This window comes from Vidua chalybeata, chromosome 1, assembly GCF_026979565.1.
Source record: "Vidua chalybeata isolate OUT-0048 chromosome 1, bVidCha1 merged haplotype, whole genome shotgun sequence".
NCBI classification, from domain to species: domain Eukaryota; kingdom Metazoa; phylum Chordata; class Aves; order Passeriformes; family Viduidae; genus Vidua; species Vidua chalybeata.
The window spans coordinates 118,996,365-119,016,840 of NC_071530.1; the positions used below are offsets into that span (position 1 = coordinate 118,996,365).

Here is a 20,476-nt window from a genome sequence, read left to right on the forward strand (position 1 = left end):
GTTTTCATGACACAAGAGGCAGACTGTACAATCTAGAGGGCTTGCTTTATAATCTGCAGAACACAATGGAGCCATGCTTAGAGGGATCTGGATGATACTTAAGACAGATCAAGCTACTGAAATAAAGTATGGCAGAAACACAAGATTAATACCACTGTCTATTTCTAGGGATGACATACAGACTGGGTAGAAATTTAGTTTAACTATAAAGAAACATTTCTCTGGTTTATTTCTAACTTGAATGCACAGTCTAAAGTCAACAGAAGGGCCAAAGGGTTATCAATTTAATCTCATTTGCATAAATTATAAGATTATTGTTAACCACTCTAGTAATATATGAAAAATGTAATAAAAAACCCGTTTCTCATCAATTTTAATTACGAAGAAATAAATAGCTGAAGTATGGTCATTTCTGCCCCTCCCTTTGTCAGGATCTTTCACAGACAAAGAAATCAAGAACAGGACAGGTTTTTTTTTTAAAAAAAAAAATAAGCACTAACATATGAATTAACAGAATGACAAAAGAACAACTTCGAATTACTTATACTTATTTTTAAAACAAGCAAATTTCAATTTAACGTTATCTCATCAAACAAATCCATTTAATCAGACATTACTGTACAAAATCAAGATAATTATCTCCAAAACAGAAACAGTTACACTAGAAAGGGAGGGACGTAATCCATTTACATATTACTTAAATGAAGCAGGTTTTTCTCTAGAAGTCTGTCAGTAAGTATGTCAGTATTTTGTCACACAGGGTCAAGGCCCGCCTGTACTCGTCATGTCAGAATCGTGAAGCCCAAGTTGTCCTTTTAAGCTGCCCGTAATTGGATGCCTACATGTGCTTTGTACTATCCAGCACCGGCACTTCCCGCACGCTTCCAGATGAGGTGGCGCTGACACAGCTGCACTACAAACCCAACACCCCTCCTTCGGCCCGAAGCAGGCAAACGTTCCCACATCTTGGGAATCCAACAACATAGGGGCTTGACTGATGATCTCCAGAAGTCCCTTTCAACCCTAACACCTCTGTGATTCTGTTATCATCCGTGGCCGCTCCAGCTCTGCCATGCATGAAGGAAGCTCTCTTCCCATCAGCTGTTTCTCCACCAGGAACGACTCGCCTAAGGCTCTCCCTCGCACATCTCCCGGGCCATCCTCTCCCTCTCCAGCCCTCTCCCGGCTCCCAAGAGCCACCAGCTCCAGACATGGCCCGATGTCATTGTCTCTCGCTCTCCGCCACCCCCTCTTCCTCACCCGTCCCTCCGCCCTCACCGCTGCCTGTCACCTGCTCCCTCCCCGCCGGCCGTCTGCTTCCAGGTCAGCTCAGCTCAGCTCCGTGTCTGCCTATTCATCCTGCGAGTGGGGAGGAGGAGGAGGGAAGGAGGAGGAGAAGAGCCCGGCGGGCGCCGCAGCGCCCTCGTCGCTGCTGTCAGCACGGGGCCGCTCCCGGCGAGGGGCGATGCTCGCCCGCAGCCCAGGGCGCGCACACCTCCGGGGGGCTGTGCCGCACGACCCAAACCTGTGCCACTGCTCAGCCCACATCCGCACCGCCCCCGACCCTGCCCTGCCGGGCAGTCCCTCTGCCTCATTCCCTGAGAAGCCCCACAGCCCCCCCGCAACACAAACACACACAGGCAAAGCGGGCCCTGAAGCGCACCCCGACCTCTGGCCGCCCCTTCCCTGCCCGCCCGAGCTGCGCCTCACCTAGTGCCACCTCGCAGGCTTTGCGCAGCTGGGAGTGATGCGCCTTCTTCACCTCCTTGTCGGCCAGGATCTTCTCCAGGGCCCGGGTCAGAAACATGTTTTTCGTCTTCTTCCCTTCATACATGGGCGCAATCGAGCCGTGAGAGGAGGAGGGTGGAGCGGGGAAGTGAGAGCGGGGCACCGGCCTCTCCCACCGGGAGCGCTGCCAGGGGCCGCGGCGGCCGTGGGGGAAGGGCTCCCTCGCAGGGCGTCCCGACACCCGCTCGGCGGCTCCCCGGGGGAGGCTGGGGTGGGCCCGGGCGGCGCCGACAGCCAACCCCCGCGGCTGAGGGAAGACGAAGCGTTCTCTTCCCTTCTCCTCCCGCCCCCGATGCGTGTGTGCGCGGACGGCGCCCGTCAGTCCCCGAGCCGCCCCCGGCCCGCGCCCGCCTCCATCAGCACCGGCGGCGGCGGCCGCAGCAACAACCTGCCCTCGCCATGTTGGAAGGAAGCGACGTCAGGGCCGCAGCCGGAGCGGGAGGAAGCAGCGGCCGTGTCCCGGGAGGCAGGGCGGGCGGAGGGAAGCGGGAGGGCGGGGGGCAGTCGCCTTCTGCCCGCCCCGCGGCCGCGCTACAGGTGAAGCGGAGCCGCGGGAGGCAGCGAAGAGGGACCCACGGAGATGGCCGCTGCCACCTGGGAGCTGGATGAAGAGGAGGGGCAGGGCTTCCCTTCCGGGCCACCAGCGCTAGGACGTGAAGGAGGAGGAGGAGATGGAGGAGGAGGAAGGCTCCCCCAGGATGTGCCACCTGCTCCTAAAGGGCGTGCTTCGCTGGGGCTGGGGCCTCCTTGGGAGAGGAGCTGCCCTCCTTTCGCAGCCACGGCCTTCCCTGACGAGAAACGCTCCGGCTCCGGGAGCGAGCGGAGAGCAGCCCCGGCCCCCAGGGAGGGAGAAAGGCGGGTGGGAGGTGTCCGGGCTCCCCGGGGCAGTCCCTCAGCCTTCCTCACTCCCCGCCCGGTCCTGTAGCCCTGCCCGCACCTCCCCTCGGGCGTGGAGGAGCGCTGCACCTGCCAGTTCGCGTGGCACCCTTCCTCTATCGCCTGCATCCTCTAACTAAAGCACTGTCATCCCGCGTTTCTTCTTGCATCACGTGCACTAGGAGAATAGAGCATTGAAAAAAATAATAAAAATAAATAATAATAATAAAAATAATAAAAAGCTCAGGTCGACGCTAACTGGTAAGCGGCAAAAACATAACAGGACCACCTTTTGCATTCAGGAGTACTAGTAGACCAGTATCTAAAAGTTGAATTTGGCGCTAACTGAAGGCAGGTCTGGTTTAGAAAATTTTTACCTGGTTAAAAAAAAAAGAAAAAAATCTTAGAAAAGAGCAGAAGTTCTAGATGTACCTTTCAAGCAGAGTGGGACAAGGCTATAGCATCAGTGTGCAGAAAGCAGGGATGGTTGTGGAAACCAGGGGCCATCTCTGACCTCTGGGGACGGAGCCAGCACACCACAAAGAGGTTATCCCCAGCAAACCTTTTCAGCCTGTTCTCTGTTCCTGTGGTTCTGATGTATCAGTCAGGAACACAAGCTTTGGAAGTTAATCCTGACACTTTCCTCATGGAACCTTTGAGAGAGTTTGCCCAGGCTGTCATGCCACTCTGCTAAGGCCTTGTAAGGAGTTTGAGCACCTGTTTCCTTATGTACAACGGAGCCATTGTAGCTGCATTAGTAAAGGTACAGTGATATCAGCTCCCCAATGCAGACACAGCTAATGCTGCCCAGAGTTGCTTAACCCAGTTTCCCAAATGAGAAATTATGTGTGCCAAAGTGACTTGATGCCTTACAGGTACCTCTATTTGACTTTTTAAGGAACACACTGGACAGGCAATTCTGCTAAAGCTAGAGGTGAATGCAAGACTTAACTGTTTGAGAAAAACAGTTGTTCTGCTGAAACGACTGTATTTGTTCCAGTGGCTTTTTCTGGTTCCTGGCTATTTTTCCACCCAACTGATAAACAATACAGAAAATATTAAGAGGGTGCATCTGATTTTAGCATTATGACAGCTTTATGAGAGAGTTAGAAGTCATATCACCAAGCACATTGATTCCTGAAAAATTGACCATATTCAGATTATGTTGATTTATTCAAAAGACTTCAGCAGCAAAATTGCTAAGCATACTTGAATTATTTCTAGTAATTTATTTAGGGAAAACCACTGCCTGTTGGCTAATTTTTTTTTTTTTTTAATGCATAGGTACAAGTTCAAATATGCAGATGTCAAAATCACTTTGGTCTTTCAAAGCTGCTTGCCAGTGACCACATGGCAAAAATTAAGAATTTCCATGGAGTTCTTGCTGGTAGATATGCACAAATCATTTGAGTCCAGATTCCCTTAGCCAAGTCAGAGCTTACAAGTGTTATTTAGCAAATGGAGTTTGCTATTGATTTTCACAGTCCATTTAGCAGAAATAGACTTGCAATATGAAGTATTGGGTATTTTTTAATGTGGTTTGAATCTTCAAATTCTGTTCTCAGTTTCAAACAACTGCTCTGTTGACTCAATTTCTAACTTGGCACAGCTGATAATCAACATTCTAGTCACAAGAAAACACTACCTAAGCTCTGCAACAGTGTAGAGCTTGCTTCTGAAGTTGCACAGGGAGATATTATTGTAAATCCCCTGTCCAGTAGGTTAACATTCAGTTTCCTTCCCAAAGCTGAGTCAATAAGGATAGAAATCCCAGGGGGAATATTATATATATATTGGAGACAAAAAGTCCCATGCCCTCATTTAGGGAGAAGATATCAGTGGTGATCACCTCGTGTGCTGGGTCCCAGTGCTTTGAATAAAGTTAGTTGTTATAACAGCTTAATGCAGTAGGTGAGCCAGCTACTAAAATAATGTTTTGTCAATTATAAAAAAAAGTTATGGAGCTTGAGGAAGCATTTTGAGGGAAAATTTTGTTACAGAGACTACAGGAATGTGTCAACTCTTTGCTGATTACTTTAAAAGCTAGTGGTTTATCTCTAGTGAAAGAAGAACGAGAAAACTCATAAGAATGAAAAGGTGAAGATTTAGAGTATTTGTCTTACATGGATCCCTAACTAGAATCATTAAAATTGGGAAAGACCTTTAAGGTCATTGAACCTAACTGTAAAGCCAGCACTACTAAGTCCACTACTATACCGTGTCCTTAAGTGCCACATCTACATGCCTTTTAAATACCTTCAGGAATGGTGACTTAACAACTTCCCTGGGAGGCCTGTTCCAAAGCTTGACAACCTTTTTGGTGAAGAAATTTCTATTAATATCCAATCTAGACCTCCCTTGGTGCAACTTGGGGACATTTCCTCTTGTCCTATCACTTGTAACTTGGGGGAAAAGGCTGACACCCACCTGGCTACAACTTCCTTTCAGGTAGTTGTAGAGAGTGATAAAGGCCTTGCTGAGCCTCCTTTTCTCCAGCTGAACAGTCCCAGCTCTTTCAGCTGCTCCTCATGAGACTTGTGCTCCAGACCCTTCACCAGCTCTCTTGCCCTTGTCTGGACATGCTCCAGCACCCCAATGCCTTTCTCTCTACTGAGGGGCCCAGAACTGAACACACAGGGTTCAAGGTGTGGCCTCACCACTGCTGAGTACAGGGGAACAATCACTGCCTGGTTCTGCTGGCCACACTATGCCATCGACCTTCCTGGCCAGCAGGCAGATGCTGGCTCAAGTTCAGCTGCTGTGAACCAGCTCACCCAGGTCCTTTTCCAATGGGCATCATTCTGGCCATGCTTCCCCAGACCTGTAGCACTGCATGGGACCTGCAAGGGCAGAACCTGGCAATTTGCCTTGTTGCCTTGTTAAACCTCATAAAGTTCACTTTGGCCCATGGATTCAGAACTGCAGAGCCTTCCTGCCCTCCAGATGTTCAGTGCTCCCACCCAGCTTGGTGTCATCTGCAAACTGACTGAGGGTACACTCAATCCCCTTGTCCAGAGTGTTGATAAAGTTATTAAACAGGACTGGGCCCAGTACAGAACCCTGAGGAGCAGATTGTGCCATACCACAGCAATGCCTGGCAAAGAAATCCAAAATGCTTGTTGTATACAGTGATTATAATGCCAGAATTGTTTTGGTTTCAGCATGCATATCTTTGCTTTACTAGTAATTTGTTCTACTAGTAAATGTCTGACCAAAGAACAGTAATCCTCATAGCTGTAGAGATTCCTACTAGAGATTCCTATTTGGTTGCTAAAGTCCTGAAGATGTGGAAAAGGACTGTTTATTGTTTTTTCTGCTCAAACTGCTAAGCCTGCTGGCAACATGGTGTATGAAATATTATAGTTCTCCAGTCAAATCTGAGAATTGTTTTCTGTCCAGCCTAAAAGAAGCATGTAGTATATATTCCCTAAAGCACAAAACCATCACTGCTTTATTGGAGCCTTAACATTTAAACATAGAGCAGCACAAAAGGAAAAAAGTGAATTTGAGAAACACTGCAAAAATTACTGTCTAGTACATTTTTATTTACCAGTTACTTGGAATATACCAGAAGCTATTTATATTGTTTCATATATTTAAACTGTTTTGAGTGAGAGTTAGATACTTGTTTAGTAAAAAACTGTAGAGAACTTTCCATGTGAGAGGGAAAAATTTGCACCTGCTTCTGCTGGCTTTATGTACCACAGTTGTATGTAGTGCTTGTTTAAAAATGCTGATAAGCTAGGACTAGAAGCCTTTGCTTAAAAGTCAGATGAGCAGTAAAAGGGAATAGTAGAAGTGCAGTTTCATGCTTAGAAAAAGCAGACGATTTTCAGCTGTTCTGTCTCCCAAAGGGAACTCTTTCACCTGTCTGAGCTTCCATCCACTTTCTTGTGTTGGTCCAGCTGTGTAAGTGTGCCATCGGTTAGTTCACCTGTGGTTCAGCCAAAAATCAGTTTTACAAGAAAGTTAGTTTTCAGCGGGATCAGTGAATTCATCAGACTTACCTGCATATTCAGTAAATCTTGCACAAGGAAGGGAATGGGGAATGTGAGTGATGAGGAGGACTGCTACTCATGGTGGCACTGTCTTCTTAAATCATCTTGATGAGCTTTGAAACAGTACAATGATAATTAGACTGTGATTACTTCAAGCTAGAATAAGAAAGAACTACTACAAGAAGAGGCAATCCTTCCTGCTCATACCTGAAATGTTTCTTACTTTCTTTGTCAGTGTAAGCATTTGCATTGCTGTGTGGTGAATTATGTGCTGAATTATATTCAGAATTTAATTAGATTGAAATTAACCTGACAAGGAATAGACTATTTTGAATCCACATATATTTCATATCCCAATTTAGCAGGCAACCTGACAGATGTTTGTGTTAGGTCAGGGGAGTGGATAACACAAGAACAGGAACACGAAAATAGGTAAGAAGAGGTCAGGCTTGATTATTTGGTTTTGTGGGGTTTTTTGTGTAATCTATTTGTTGTTGTTGTTGTTTCGGTGTGGTTTTTTGTTGTTGTTGTTTTGTTTTTTTTTTAACTGCCAGTATTAACCAGTATTGGTGTATGCCAACTAAAAGTATGGTTTAAACTACTACTTTTAATATAAATTTTCTTGATTGTTTCCATGGTGCAAGAGAGCACTCAGTCCTGTCTCTGTATGTAACCCCATATAGAGGATAGGTGGGTCCATAGATAGGACTACTGAATTCCTGCCACTGTGAACCTTTAATATGAACCTTTAATATGAACCTTTAATTGTGGTGGCTCACTTGCCACCTTCTTTAGCTCCAGTATAGTGCTTTGCATCTGTTCCCACCCTGTTTTCAAGTACCAGATGCAGATAATCAGTGCGTAATGGATCAGAGTGCAGATGGATCTGACAGATGGGAACCTGGAACAGGAGAGAAGCTGTGATTATGTTCTCAGCTGCAGGCACCTTGGTGGAGAAGTTTCCAAGATTTTTACTGAATGCATAAGATTTAACAAGTCTGCTGGTGGTGCTTAGTCCTGTAATACTGAGGTACAAACCAAGCATTCCTCTTGGTCCCTTTATGCACTCATAGGGCTGCCACCCTTTTAAAATTAGGTGAAGCATAATCCAGAATGTTCAGTGTATCCCTTATGCAAAAGATCACAGTCTGTCAATCAAACTGCAAGAGATACACTCACCATAAATGTACTTTAATATTTTAAGAGTTTTTTTGTTGAGTTGGCTTTCTTTTTACATAAATTCTGTAACTGAAGAGGTCAATTTGTTCATTGAGTGAGTATGTTGCAGTATATCCACGGTTGCACTGAATGAGAAAAAAATCAAGTGTTAGCAGAAGGAATATGCACCAGTAGGTAGTTTTTTCCAAATATTTGTACAAAAGCATATAAACCCTTGCGTGACCAGTAAGGAAATAAACATCCAGCAGTGTGAGGAGGCTCTTTTAAGGTGACAAATTCATACTTTAAAGCTAAAAAATACGGACTCTTGCTGTATTGAAATACATTCCTGATGCTACAGTTAAGTGAGGAAACATACTCCTAACAAAGCATGCCATTTGTCAGTTTGTGACCTGTAGGAAAAATGTTGGAGAGCAGTAAAGAAAAAAATCCCACCTCTTGTGGTTGATGGAATAAAGTTTTGAATTGTGGCTGAAAACTGTGAGAAGATATCAAAGGCCCCTGGCTGTAGCTTGACTTTATGTACTGGAAGTTATACCAATGTGTTTGATGGAATATGATTCCTTTTTCTAGTTGTATTTCTGTAGGAATACCTTTTCTTCTAGCCTACCTATAGGAGTTTTCAACTTGCTCTTCTGCATGTTGCTCCTGCTAACAGATGAATAATTCAGTTCCCAGCTTCCATGGCACCTCAACATATTGTTCCCTAATACTGTGAATGAAGGAATAGAAGTATCTATCTTACAGGCAGAAGGAAATGCATTTTTAAAAAAATGATCATACAGGGTTTTTAAAAAGTTTCTTCAGTAGTTTTTCCTAACTTAAGGGCCTGATTATGTATGTACAGCCCTAACTATTTGAAAAGGTGATTTTCTACGACACTGTTTAAGAGGGTGTTTTTTGGGGAACATAGTAATGAACAGCACATAATCACCCTGAACTATGAAGTTACTATACAGTTATTGTTGTATGTGAGACTATGCAAATGTAAAGGTAAATTCAAGCCAATATAGTGACTCCTTCATGATGGCAAATATTTCTGTCTCTAAATGGCAAGAATATAAAGCTCTGGCAATTTCCTGAGAGCCTTTGCACTTTAAAAGAAGATATTCGGAGAATGTATGGAAAATCTAGCAATAAGATCCCCTGATTTATTGCTTCTCCCAGCCAGCTCCAGAAGATAAAATTGCTAAGGAACTATTATTTTATTCTAAGGAGAAACTGTTGAAGAGGAGGAAGCCACATCATGATTGCCCTTTTTCCTGGGAGATGCTGTCACCTTCCATTATGGATTTCCTGGATTACTCTGTGGGTGAGCCTGGTTAATTAGTTACCACCTCAAACACCTGTAATAGGAAGGACTACTGTAGTATATAGCTTGTCCCACGTTCTTAATCTTCAGTGTCAGTTGAAAAATTGGGAATAATCTGACAAATGAGAAAAGTAACAAATTTACTGATAATGATAACTGTTCCACCTTCATATCCAAGCTTCAGTCTCCTGAAGGTCTTTGTGACTGATGTGACATGATCAGTGTAAAGCATGCTGAGTTTTCCTACAGATTAGTAATTAAATAGCCTAGATATAGGGTATATGAAGTATTAGTCCGAATCTAATTTTTATATGGTGGATGCCTCTTTTCCCCTTGATCTATGGTGAATTTTCACTGTAGCACTTTAGAACTTGTGTTTTCAAAGGTTTATGCAGACATCTTTCAATGAGCTATTAATAAGGAAAAGTTGAAAATGGACGTTGAAAAGAAGGTTGAAAATGAAAATCAACTGAGAAAAGTTGAATGGAATTTAGCTGGAGAAACATATCCCTTAAATCTCTGTACAGGGTAAATCAAATGAATAACAAGGGTGGTTTCTGAGTATTTTAATATCTGTGTTGAAACACTTAGAGAGGTCATAAAAGTTATGTGAATTAAGGTGCAAAACAATGAGACTGAAGCAATAACCACTTTTAAATGCCATGAAATGAGCTTTGAATCTGCCTGTTTCCTCCAGCAACTGCAGTGGGTCATTGCCTGTCAAAAATGCAATAACTGATGTTTGAGCATATACTCTGTAAATTATGGTCTTCATGACATGAATCAAAGAATTTTAATATTGATAACTTGAAAGATAAAATTGAATGGAAGTTATAGATACTTTTTGCCTAAAAGAAAGATATTAAAGAAGCACTGCAGTGATACATTCTAATATGCCAGTTAGCTGTTTGCTAGGCGTGTTCTCAAATATTTTTACAAGACATTTTGAAACACCTGCAACAATTTTGATTAGACTCCCATTATGTTTCTAGTTTCAAGTCAAATGTCACAGCTACTGTGCAATCTGGATAATGAAAAACTGAAGTGGCTGCTTCACAGTATGTACGATGGATGGGTTTTCATGACATTGAAAGCTGCTGCTGTCTAGGTTTTGAGCCACGCAGACCTGGAGTGTTAAGTTTTAATATTTGGAGGTTTATATTGTGTTCTGTTTATTTGTTTTATAATTTTAAGTGTTTCCTTACAGATGTATGGACAGTGGCTATCAGAGAATTTTGCTGTGCCACTGGTACTGTTGAAATTCAGTTTATAATTTTTTAGCTGAGAAAGTCAAACAAACATTGTTGGGCGGGTACAAATCTCATTTATCATAGTTTGTGAGACAGGCAGCAGACAGGTCTACAGGGCCCTTGTAATAGATACATAACAATACAAATCAATGCTAATGATAGTACTTAGAGTGTTTTATACATACCTGTACCACACTTACTTGGCTAGCTCTGGGACTAGATACATTTAGCAATAAAAGTTGCTTTATTTAATAGCAGGTTATAGCATGGAGCTTGAATGGGTCTACTTGGTCTACATGGGATGAGGGTCATGCCTCTGAATTACTGCAGGTGTCATCCTTAAAATCCTCCCTTGACAAGCCCCTTCTGTTCATCAGTTTCTCCTTCCTTTTCCTGGTTTAACTCTTGTCAGCACATTGTTTTATGCGCACCATTCTAGAAGAGAAATAATGTATTACTGTGCAGAAGGATATAATAACAAGGATATAAATGCACAAATGGCATGAAAACAGATCTAAGAAGGATGCAATATGGTACAGTTTTTCAAAATGAGGCGTGCTGGCAGTGAGCTCTCTCACATGCATTAGGTCAGTCCCAGTGTGGACACTTAGAAACCAGAACATTCAGCATGGGCACCTGAAATTTCTGTCTTTTTTGTTGCAGCAGTATGTATGGCACCTTCAAGATAGCTGCCTTAATCCTAAGACATAATAGTTCATGGAGAAATATTTAAAGAAGGGTACACAATCATGCATTACTTTATAATAGCATTTTAAGGTATTTGTATCACATAATATGAAACCCCATCAGAATTTTCACCAAGTTTGTGGAGGGTTAAGTTCCCATTTTCACTTTTTGCTGTGGTGCTGTATCAGAGGTAGAAGATTAAAATGCAAATTTGCTTTAAATTCGTAGTGTACTGTATAAGAATGAGGTTGTGTCCTTTGAAATAGGTGTGAGCCCTCTATGGAAGCTGACTGTGATCTGGTTTAAAAATCCAAGAGATAACAGCAATGTTTTATAGGCAAGCTTTGCAAATCTGAGCATATTTGATAAATGTGGTCACTCTGTGAAATGTAGTGTTAAACCAGTCTGGTGCATTTGCAAACATAAATTTTATTGCAATAATTGCAAAAACATTAATTTAAAAAAATCCCAATACAAAAATCTGTAGTCACTAGTTCTGTGCATAAATTTTGAGGTCGCTTTAACTACATCATTTACTAGAAAGTATCTATTTCACACATACAATTCTGATAAATGTTTTACCATCAACCTGTGACTGCATTTTATTTTACTTGCTCAGAAAAAAACTCAGAGTGAGTTTTTCTAATGAAGGTATTGACTTTTATAAGAAAAAGATTGGTTTTGCGGTGGGAAGCTGAAAAGGTTATAGCTTGCTTTGAATATTTGTTTATTAGTCCCAATTGCTGATAATTTGCATCAAACATGGAGTTCTTATACATTCTTACAAAATTAAGATAACATTTTCACTTTAAACTCAGTATCCTTAAAATATCAGAAACAAGAAAAAGAGATAATTAACAGAGGAGACTGACTGTTTACAGGAGCATTTACTATGGATTCAGCAGGCAGCTGACAGCTAGGCAGCTATTGGGGTAAAATCCACAAGGACTGAACAACTCTGGAAATTGCTGTTTTCAGTGACAGATTTGGAACTGGCCTCGGACAGAATCTGAATACTCTGCATTGCTTGATTATTCATGTACTGGTATACTATGTGACTTTGGTATTTTCTGTATTCTGTATAGTAGCATTTGTTTGACTTCTAAAAAATCTGTCCAGGAAAAAAAAGAAGAAAAGTTCACCAAACCGATAACTCATTTAATTAGTATTAAATAGCTAATTGTTATTTATGGGGGCTCTTACATTTTTGGCTCTCTCTCCAGCAAAATAAAAGGAAGAAACGAAATGTGAATGTAGAGTAACAAAAATAGCAGGTGGGATTAAAAGAGACATGAGAGATAGAAAAGAAGAAGCATTCATGGTCCACAGCACCTAAAAGATGCCAGACTTCACTTGTGGTGACTGAGTAAATTAGGCCTGCATGAGTTAAAAGTTGTGTGACAGAAATGCATATAGACAGTTTGCTGATTTCATGGACATTGTTTTCTGTTAGACAAATATTTATGGCTAAAGTAAATAACATTTATTTTTAAGACTCATAGGCTGACTCTTGCTATGCAAAAAGACTGACATCTAATGATTAACTCAAGCAGTACCAATAGCACCAAGTCTAAGGTAGATGTGACCTGTCATCCACTACATCCTTTATTTTTCTCTACGAACTACAGAGGGAAGCAAGTCAATTTAGTTTAGATAAATAGCTTTGACACAGAAGTCAGATGAGTTAAATCCCACCTTCAGAGCATAAAGACCATTAAATTTTTCTCCCAGACAGGTGAAAGTTGAGGCCTGCCACCCCAGAGAATGAATACAGAAAAACAGAAGGTGAATGGCAGCATTGGTAAGCCTATAACTCTAACTTATCTAAACTAAACTGTTGTTTAGTATCCTACATTACTGTGCCCCAGCAGGTGGTACAAGGATACCTGTTCTTTTTTATTCAACATGTAAGAATAGGTAGATTCACTAGGATATCTCAAAAATCTGAAGTAAAGCTTTTGGCCGTAGGATTATTACCAGTTTTTGTCAATATGCTGAACTATACTGACTACTGTTAAAGGTTTGGATCTTTCTTATGGTGCTGTATGTAATGGTCAGGGGACACCTAATGTGAAGTATAGAGAGAATTCATTATTTAAGTGTGTGAGCCTTGATATGTTATATTCTTTTGTATAGCAAATTTACAGAGTTTAAGGATTATTTATTGATTGTACCTTTTTAAAAGAGGTATATGTTAGGCAAATAGACTGACTCTGGCTGTGTTAAAATAATTTCCCACACTGCATGGCAAGTAAAATGATACATATCCAATAGTTTTCACGTTCCTTGCAGCCTTGACTTCTGTACTCCAGTGAACCTGAGCATGAAGTGTGATTTAAATAGATACACATTGTCGAGATTTAGAGAAGCCTAAGAAAGGCTTCCTTAGAAACATTCCTGTGTAAATCTCATCTCCTGGGTTGCAGTGCTGTTTTTTGCTTGGAATTTATTATGTCTTTAGTTTCATACTGTATATTGGTTGTGCTGCAACTTTATCCTATTCAGCTATGGTATCGATCTGTTCTTGAAAAGCTGTGCACTTATGAAAGTACATTGAAATGCAGGAGAATTGAGAAGAATCATTGTTGCATGGCATTATGGGTGCTTAAAGAAAAGTGGAAGAAGAAGTGCACTTCTACTGTGCAGTGGGGTCAATATTTTCATTAATTCTATGGCAAGCAAGGCTTTCCATAGAGGAAGCTAATCTTAACTCTCTTTTAGTTTCTAGTGCCTTATAGGAGCTACATGGTTCTTTTAATAGTTATGCACGTTCTCTTGTGGAAATACCCCCTGAATATAATGCAGACAACTTCTGCTACTTATGCATGGAATCCACTGCTCTGCTTCTTCACACAGCAGCTACCAATCTGGCTTGGTTGTGTTAGGCTTTATCCACATGTACTGCTGGAGAGGTAAAGTGCAAACTTGCATAGAGGGAGAAACACTGGTATTGCCACGTAAGGTAGTAAGCAATACTAGATAGATACCTTTTACCTCTTTCTAATATCCACATACACCAAAAATTAGTAAGTCACAAGGTCACTGAATATTAATCAACATTGTCCTCATGGGTGTACTCCAAAGGCAAGTAATTTTTTAGGTAAAAGAAGCTTGATGATGGGCTTTGACACCATCAGATGAACAGAGAAGTGATTCTCTTCATTTTAGTGTCCTCATCTTCTGTGCTTGTTACTTTTAGAAATAATCCTGGCAGTATCTGTTTACTTAATCAGGATGAAGTTATTTTTATCCTCCTCTCAGAGTGTCATTCAATCTAAAATGATTAATCTTTTCTTGTTTGCCAAATTTTTTCTAAGTTTTGTTATTTCACCTGTCTGTTTGGTCACTGATAGCTGTTCACTCTCCCAGTGTGTTGTCTGACCCAGCAGATCTGGAGTTTTCAAACAAAAGCATTATTCAACATTATTTTCTTTTATCTTTCCAAAATATTGGTGCTTTGGTGATTTTATTCCTGGTTAAAAATAAAAATGCCTTTTTATACTAATTAATCTCTGCTGCTCTTAGTGCATAGTCTTGCTACTTAATTTGGACTTTTCCTCTATTCCATGTTATAGACTTTTGTCCTTTGCCCTTATTTTTAGTCCTGATTCCAAGTGAAAATAGAAAACATACTCCAAATGTCCCATCTTTCCTCTGTACATTCAGAATTAGGCCATGAAGATGATACATACTGTACTTGGTATAGTTTTGGATAAAACTTTCCATTAATCATTTGTCTTCAGGGATTATTTTTTTCCTCATGTACATAAAAACTGTTAGTTTTCAACAGAATGGAAATTGCTGAATACAAAAAGGAATTTTCAAGAAATTACCTTTTTTGTGTGACCTTCAACAGACACCTAAATGGGAGAGAGTTATCTTGTGCATATTCAGGCTTTAGCATCACAGGGTTGTTTATGTTTTTCATAAAGGCTAAAGAAAAACAAGACAGCGATTCCATCAGTTTCAAACAACCCTGTTTCTGATGGGCATCGTGCCAGTGGATCTGCAGCCAGGCACAGCAGCAAAGGAGCCCTTCCCTGGTGCTGTGCAGAGGAGTGTGAAATGAATGGGGACCTTCCTTTCTCTGCTAAAACTCTGACACTGACTATTTTTTTTGAAAAGTGCAGTCCTGACAGCTGTGATGTTCTACTCTCAGCTCCAGAGAAGAGTGCTGTAGAAGAGCTTCCCAACATTCATTAGCCAGTCTGCATCAAAACTGCTGTCTGAGGAATATCCTGGTCTTCAGACATGTTTGCGGCGAGGTCTCTGCTCAGGCCTCTGCTGAAGGTTGCACTTATTATCTGCAGTGTTGGGAAGTGTGTATTTGACAGGTAGTGGGCAGCATCCATTGGTTCTCTAAACAGCCTTCAGCATGACAGCAACTTCATATTATTTCTACCTCAGCTTCTCTCAAGACAATTTCTCAAAAATTAAATTAAAAAGAAACCTCATTAAAAGAAATACAAAAACTTCAAAAGAAAATCTTTAATGTGGGTAAGATAAGGGTTTTTTTTGGTCTTAAGTTACTATTTTTAAAATGTATTCCTGCAAATGGTCCATGTATAGAAGAATTGTTCATGGGCTGAAGCAGTTTCAAAAATCCCGGTGGCAGTTAGTACAGGCCTGTAGGCTCTCCAGTGTTTTGCTTAACACTTCCAGGCTTTGCAGGCACAATCTCAACACCCCTTGGTTCACTCTGGGCAATGCTATAGGACCTTCTTCATTACACACAAGGTAACAAAAGCTTTCTGGGATGGGATCTACATTTGGAGTAGGGAGCCACAGTCTCACAGCCTCTGCCCTAATGTTCGTAATAGCAAAACCCAACCTCTGAGCTCTGTAGGGTGCAGCACACAAAGTGTGTCATGAGGGGAGCTTGTAAATGTCAGCAGTGTGGCAGGAGTGGCAGGTAACCCACAGAGACACACTGCAGCAGAAGTGAGAATTTCCTGTGTTGCAGCAGTGAGATAGTGTCAAAGGGCTTTTAGGGAACTGGCCAGACGAGCTGAACTTACGTGTGCTTCCAGCAGGCAGAGGAGACATGCTGAACACATGCTACCTGCCATCAGCAGCCCTGTGCTTGCCAAGAATTGCAGCTACCCCATTACATAAACCATCACACAGTACACATTGTGCAGCCAGACAGTGTTTGTGTGTGAATGGCTCTGCGTAGGTGTGTGGGGAAGTTTACACATATTAACAGGTTCATGTTTTAAATTTAGTACCAAAAGTTAGGGTCTTTTATAGCCTGAAGTCATCACCAGCAAACAGTATTCAAAATAGTAACTTAAGATCAAAAAAAAACCCCTTATCTTACCCACATTAAAGATTCCTTTTTTGAAATGGAGAGAGAAAAGTGGAAGTGCATGTAGCATGATAGAGCAAATTTGTCCTTGTTAGAGAAGGCTCAAGTACAGATTCTGTGCCATCAAAACCAAAGAGCAGCTCTGGTTCTCCTACAACAATATTAGGCATGTCACTATTTTAACTCTTAGAAAACTGGCTGGCTCACAACAAAATAACAATAGGTCTTCCCAAACCATCTCTGTGAACGTGATAATTTAAATTAAACAGCATAAAGCAATTAGTCTGTGTAAAGAACTTAAAATAGACAAAGCTACTTTTGTATATAGCTACTTTCTTTTTTTTAAGCAGCTATTTCTAGCTCATTAGGCACAGAAAAATCCTTTACACTCGGCTTTTTGACTGCACTCCATCAATTCAGCCCAATCAACAGATTTTCTCAATCTAGAAAGAACGCAAAATGAAACAAGGGAAATTAAACAGTGAGTAGATCAGTCATCTCTGCTCAGATTTCAAGGCTACTAGAAATGTTTTTTATTAGTTATGACATGCTGAAAACAATAAGCCACCTGAAAACTATGGCTGTGATTTTAACAGCTGCATTATTTTCAAGAAAATTGAAAATCCTGTTTTTAAAATATAACTTTATCCAACTCTTTGTGTGTATATGTATTTTCAGGCCTAACTTGCTATTCTGCTCAGAATTGGAAAAAAAAAGTTTCATTAAGTGGTTAAAAAATAGACACTCCTCCCAGTATTGATCTGTCCTGGTATGCAGAGGAATAGCCTAGCACATCACAGTCAGCAAAAAAGACTAAAACACCTGCTCCCAGTCATACCACAATATTTATTTCAGAAGATGTTATCTATTGTATTATATAAAGTATATGCTCCTACAGGCCTGGGGGTAGTTTGAAATATTTCTTTGTTATGGATATTCTGCCACATGTCTTTTTCAAAAAGGCCAAGCAGTGTTAAAGTGGCTGGACTTTCAGGGCAGGCAGGACTGATGGAATATATTACCCCACATTTTTATTGCAATGGATGGATTTTCCTTGTCACAGGCAAAGTATGCATGGCTGGGGACAGTGGCAGATTTTTTTAATTAACATTTGAATCTATTATTTATGAGTGCATTCCCTGATGTTTGAATCTGAGGGCAAGCCCTGCTGTGCTTGACGTGGTCTCTCACAAGAGGGCTTGAAAGGACCTCCACCTTGTGAGTGGAAAGACCTGAGACTTTCTGCATGACTGACTGCTCCTGCCTGTCAGGCAAGCACAAGCATTCAGGGACTAAAGATTTCCCAGTTCTCAATGTCCTTACCCCAAACACCATTTTCTAAGGAAAACCTGCTAGTTCCCAAACTTGCAGAGGTTAATAGAAGACCTTGTTGTTAAGGCAGGACCTTTTGACACCAGGAGCAGCCCAAGGCTATGAATTTCTGACAAGCTGCTCAACCAGCACATCATGCTTGGGGTGACAGGCACGTTCAGCCAAGAAAAGTGAAAACCACTCTGGAGTTGTTCCACTTCCTCCAAGACAGACCCACTAAGAGTGTCAATACTTGGTGGTGCTGACAGAGCTGGAAAATCTGTCCATGCAGTCACTCAGAAGGCAGCTCTCTTTTATCCTGAATAATTATGAGAGTCAGGCATACATTAAGCACATGGCAAATAATCTACATTTTTCTGTGGACAGAAGACTTTTAAATTTCCAACAAATTTATAAATTATTTTGTGTTGTGAGCATTTAAAAGTATTTTCTTAGGAAGCATGGAAGTATACCTAATCCCACAGGGTTTATATTTTAAAAGTTTTTCTGTAATTTATTTAAATTTCTGTTCTCATTGTGATTTCTACAGCAGAGCAATAGTTGTATGTCTGTGCATCTGAGATACTGTTCTGGTGTTTTACCATCACTGAAGAACTGCTTGAAGATGGTAATACATGGCTTTTAGGCACAGAATTCAAAAACACAAACACATGTGTGAGACTGAATGTGACTGCTACAAAACAGTGAACTGTGGAAATGATGTAGTAGTTTTGCACAACCAGAGGAAAGGTCAAAGTGCTTACAAAAGTATTTATTACCCTACCCATGCTACCAAGTATCTTATTCTTTAATTACCATTAAAATGAATATAAATATAAAAAGTGAAGGATTGTTTAACAGAAAGAAACTGGAGCAGTTGAATATTAACTTATTTTTCATAGGAAATACAAAGCTTTCTTCCCAACCTTAAGAATTAGACACAGTCTTGTCCATCAATGGATACTTTTTGCAGTCCTTGAGTAGGCAGCTCAATCTGCACAATGCTGTTTCCTATAGACCAGCAGACTGGCTCTGCATATAAATGCATGTTGGCATTCAAGATCATTTGGACTCTTCCAGTTCATCTTTCCAAATTCTGAAATTCAGAATTTCAGAAAGTGTATTGCTGTTCTCAGAAAGGAATTGCAGTTTTCCATAGGCTTTATATGTTATGAGTGACCAGATACACTGACCTTTCTGAAGAAACTTCTGGAAAATACACAAGGAGCTTCACCCATCAGCAGTGGTCTTTAGTCAAGGTTTGCAACAAAGCTCAATACTTTTTTTACCTCTAAAGGCATTTTTTTTAATCAGCTTATGAATGATGGTTTAATGTAATTTTGTGATGCTTCTTTTTGGGAAGGGTGACTTGAAGAGGCATGGACCTGTTTCCTTCCTATTAATTAATCTCAGAGGTTTGTTTATAAAAATTAAAAGCTATTTTAAAAAATGAACAATGTTGTTTTCCAAGTTATAGAAGTGGTTGTAATTATTCTATCAATGATCGATGGAAGTGTAACTTCTGGATTTCACATAATCACTCTATATGTGATTTTGACTGCTGGGTTACTAAACAGTGTTTTGCTGTTCATGTAGTTTTTATTGTGTTGAATGATAAACTGTACCTCTGATCATAAAATAAATTCACTTTTCTCTAAACTAGCTTTCAATTCTGTTGTCCTGTAGTCAATAAAAATTGCTGAAAAGTACAAAGGGAAGAGAAGAAAGCAATTATAGAGATAAAGAAGAGCTGTTCTTGAGAAGTAATATTTATAAGTCACAAAAGCTGTATGATTTCATATCGAAATAGCTGGTTGCTATTAGTTCTCTCCTTAGGGTAAACTACTCCATTTAGAATCACTCTTTTGCTGAAAAATTATTTTACAAAATTTTAATTCAGGAAACAGAGTTTGTTCTTTCCTAGTGACTCTTTCCACCACCTTTAATGACCCTATAGTTAAAGGGCTCAGAGACTATTTACACTTCTATTCAGCTATGGGGCATTAAATTACCCTGCACAGGTCTTAAAAACTCAGCTCAGAGTTCTCAGTTGCATGTCATACATAGTATTCAAGCAGAGTCCATCCATATACTAGTGTGTGGCTTTATTCATGGAAGAGGTTTGATATCAAGTACTTCTAAATGTCAAAGCTTCATAAGAATAAGAATTAATAAATCTAAGAATATTTGCAGTTATTCCTGTCCAAGAAAGTCAACTAGGTCTAAAATGTTAGGTCCTTTTGGTACCTAAAGGAGAATATTTGTTTGTTTCCCTTTCTTGTTCCAAGAGTTCAATTACTTTTCATTACCAGTGGAGTTGTAATGGTATGAAGATAAAGAAAGCTGAAATATTTCACATGGTGAACTTCAAACCATCACATAAGAATTTGACTGCTTCTGGTCCATGCTTGTAGTGTAGCAATTCAGAGGTAAATTTGCCTCATGCTAATTAGACATCCCTCATTCATTCTCTTCTTCAGTCTCTTATGTCTTTGTATTAAGTTCAATCTTGTCACCTAAATTCAGAATAACACACAATGATTGGTGCTAATCATTTATACCACTATCAAGGCCATTGTCCAGAAATCTGTGCATAGCAAAAGACAGTTATTGCTGTCTTCAAAATATTTTAATGGTTATGGTCATAAGCAATTGGAAATTACTATTTTGTGGGCTTCTGTCCCGTAGACATTTAATAAACCAGAATAGAAACTTACATTACTCAAACAAGACTGAATTAAACAAATCTGAACAAGCCTTCAGAAAC

General features: G+C 40.5%; 1 protein-coding gene across 1 annotated transcript in view; it reads right to left on the reverse strand.

Annotated features, from left to right (window-relative positions):
- The window catches only part of ARFGEF1 (ADP ribosylation factor guanine nucleotide exchange factor 1), an 84,973-nt gene extending 83,139 nt beyond the window's left edge, over positions 1-1,834 (reverse strand). The window contains exon 1 of the mRNA XM_053965802.1: positions 1,711-1,834. Within this exon, the coding sequence (XP_053821777.1) occupies positions 1,711-1,834 (124 nt within the window). The remainder of the gene's footprint in view (positions 1-1,710) is intronic.
- Positions 1,835-20,476: the final 18,642 nt, after the last annotated feature.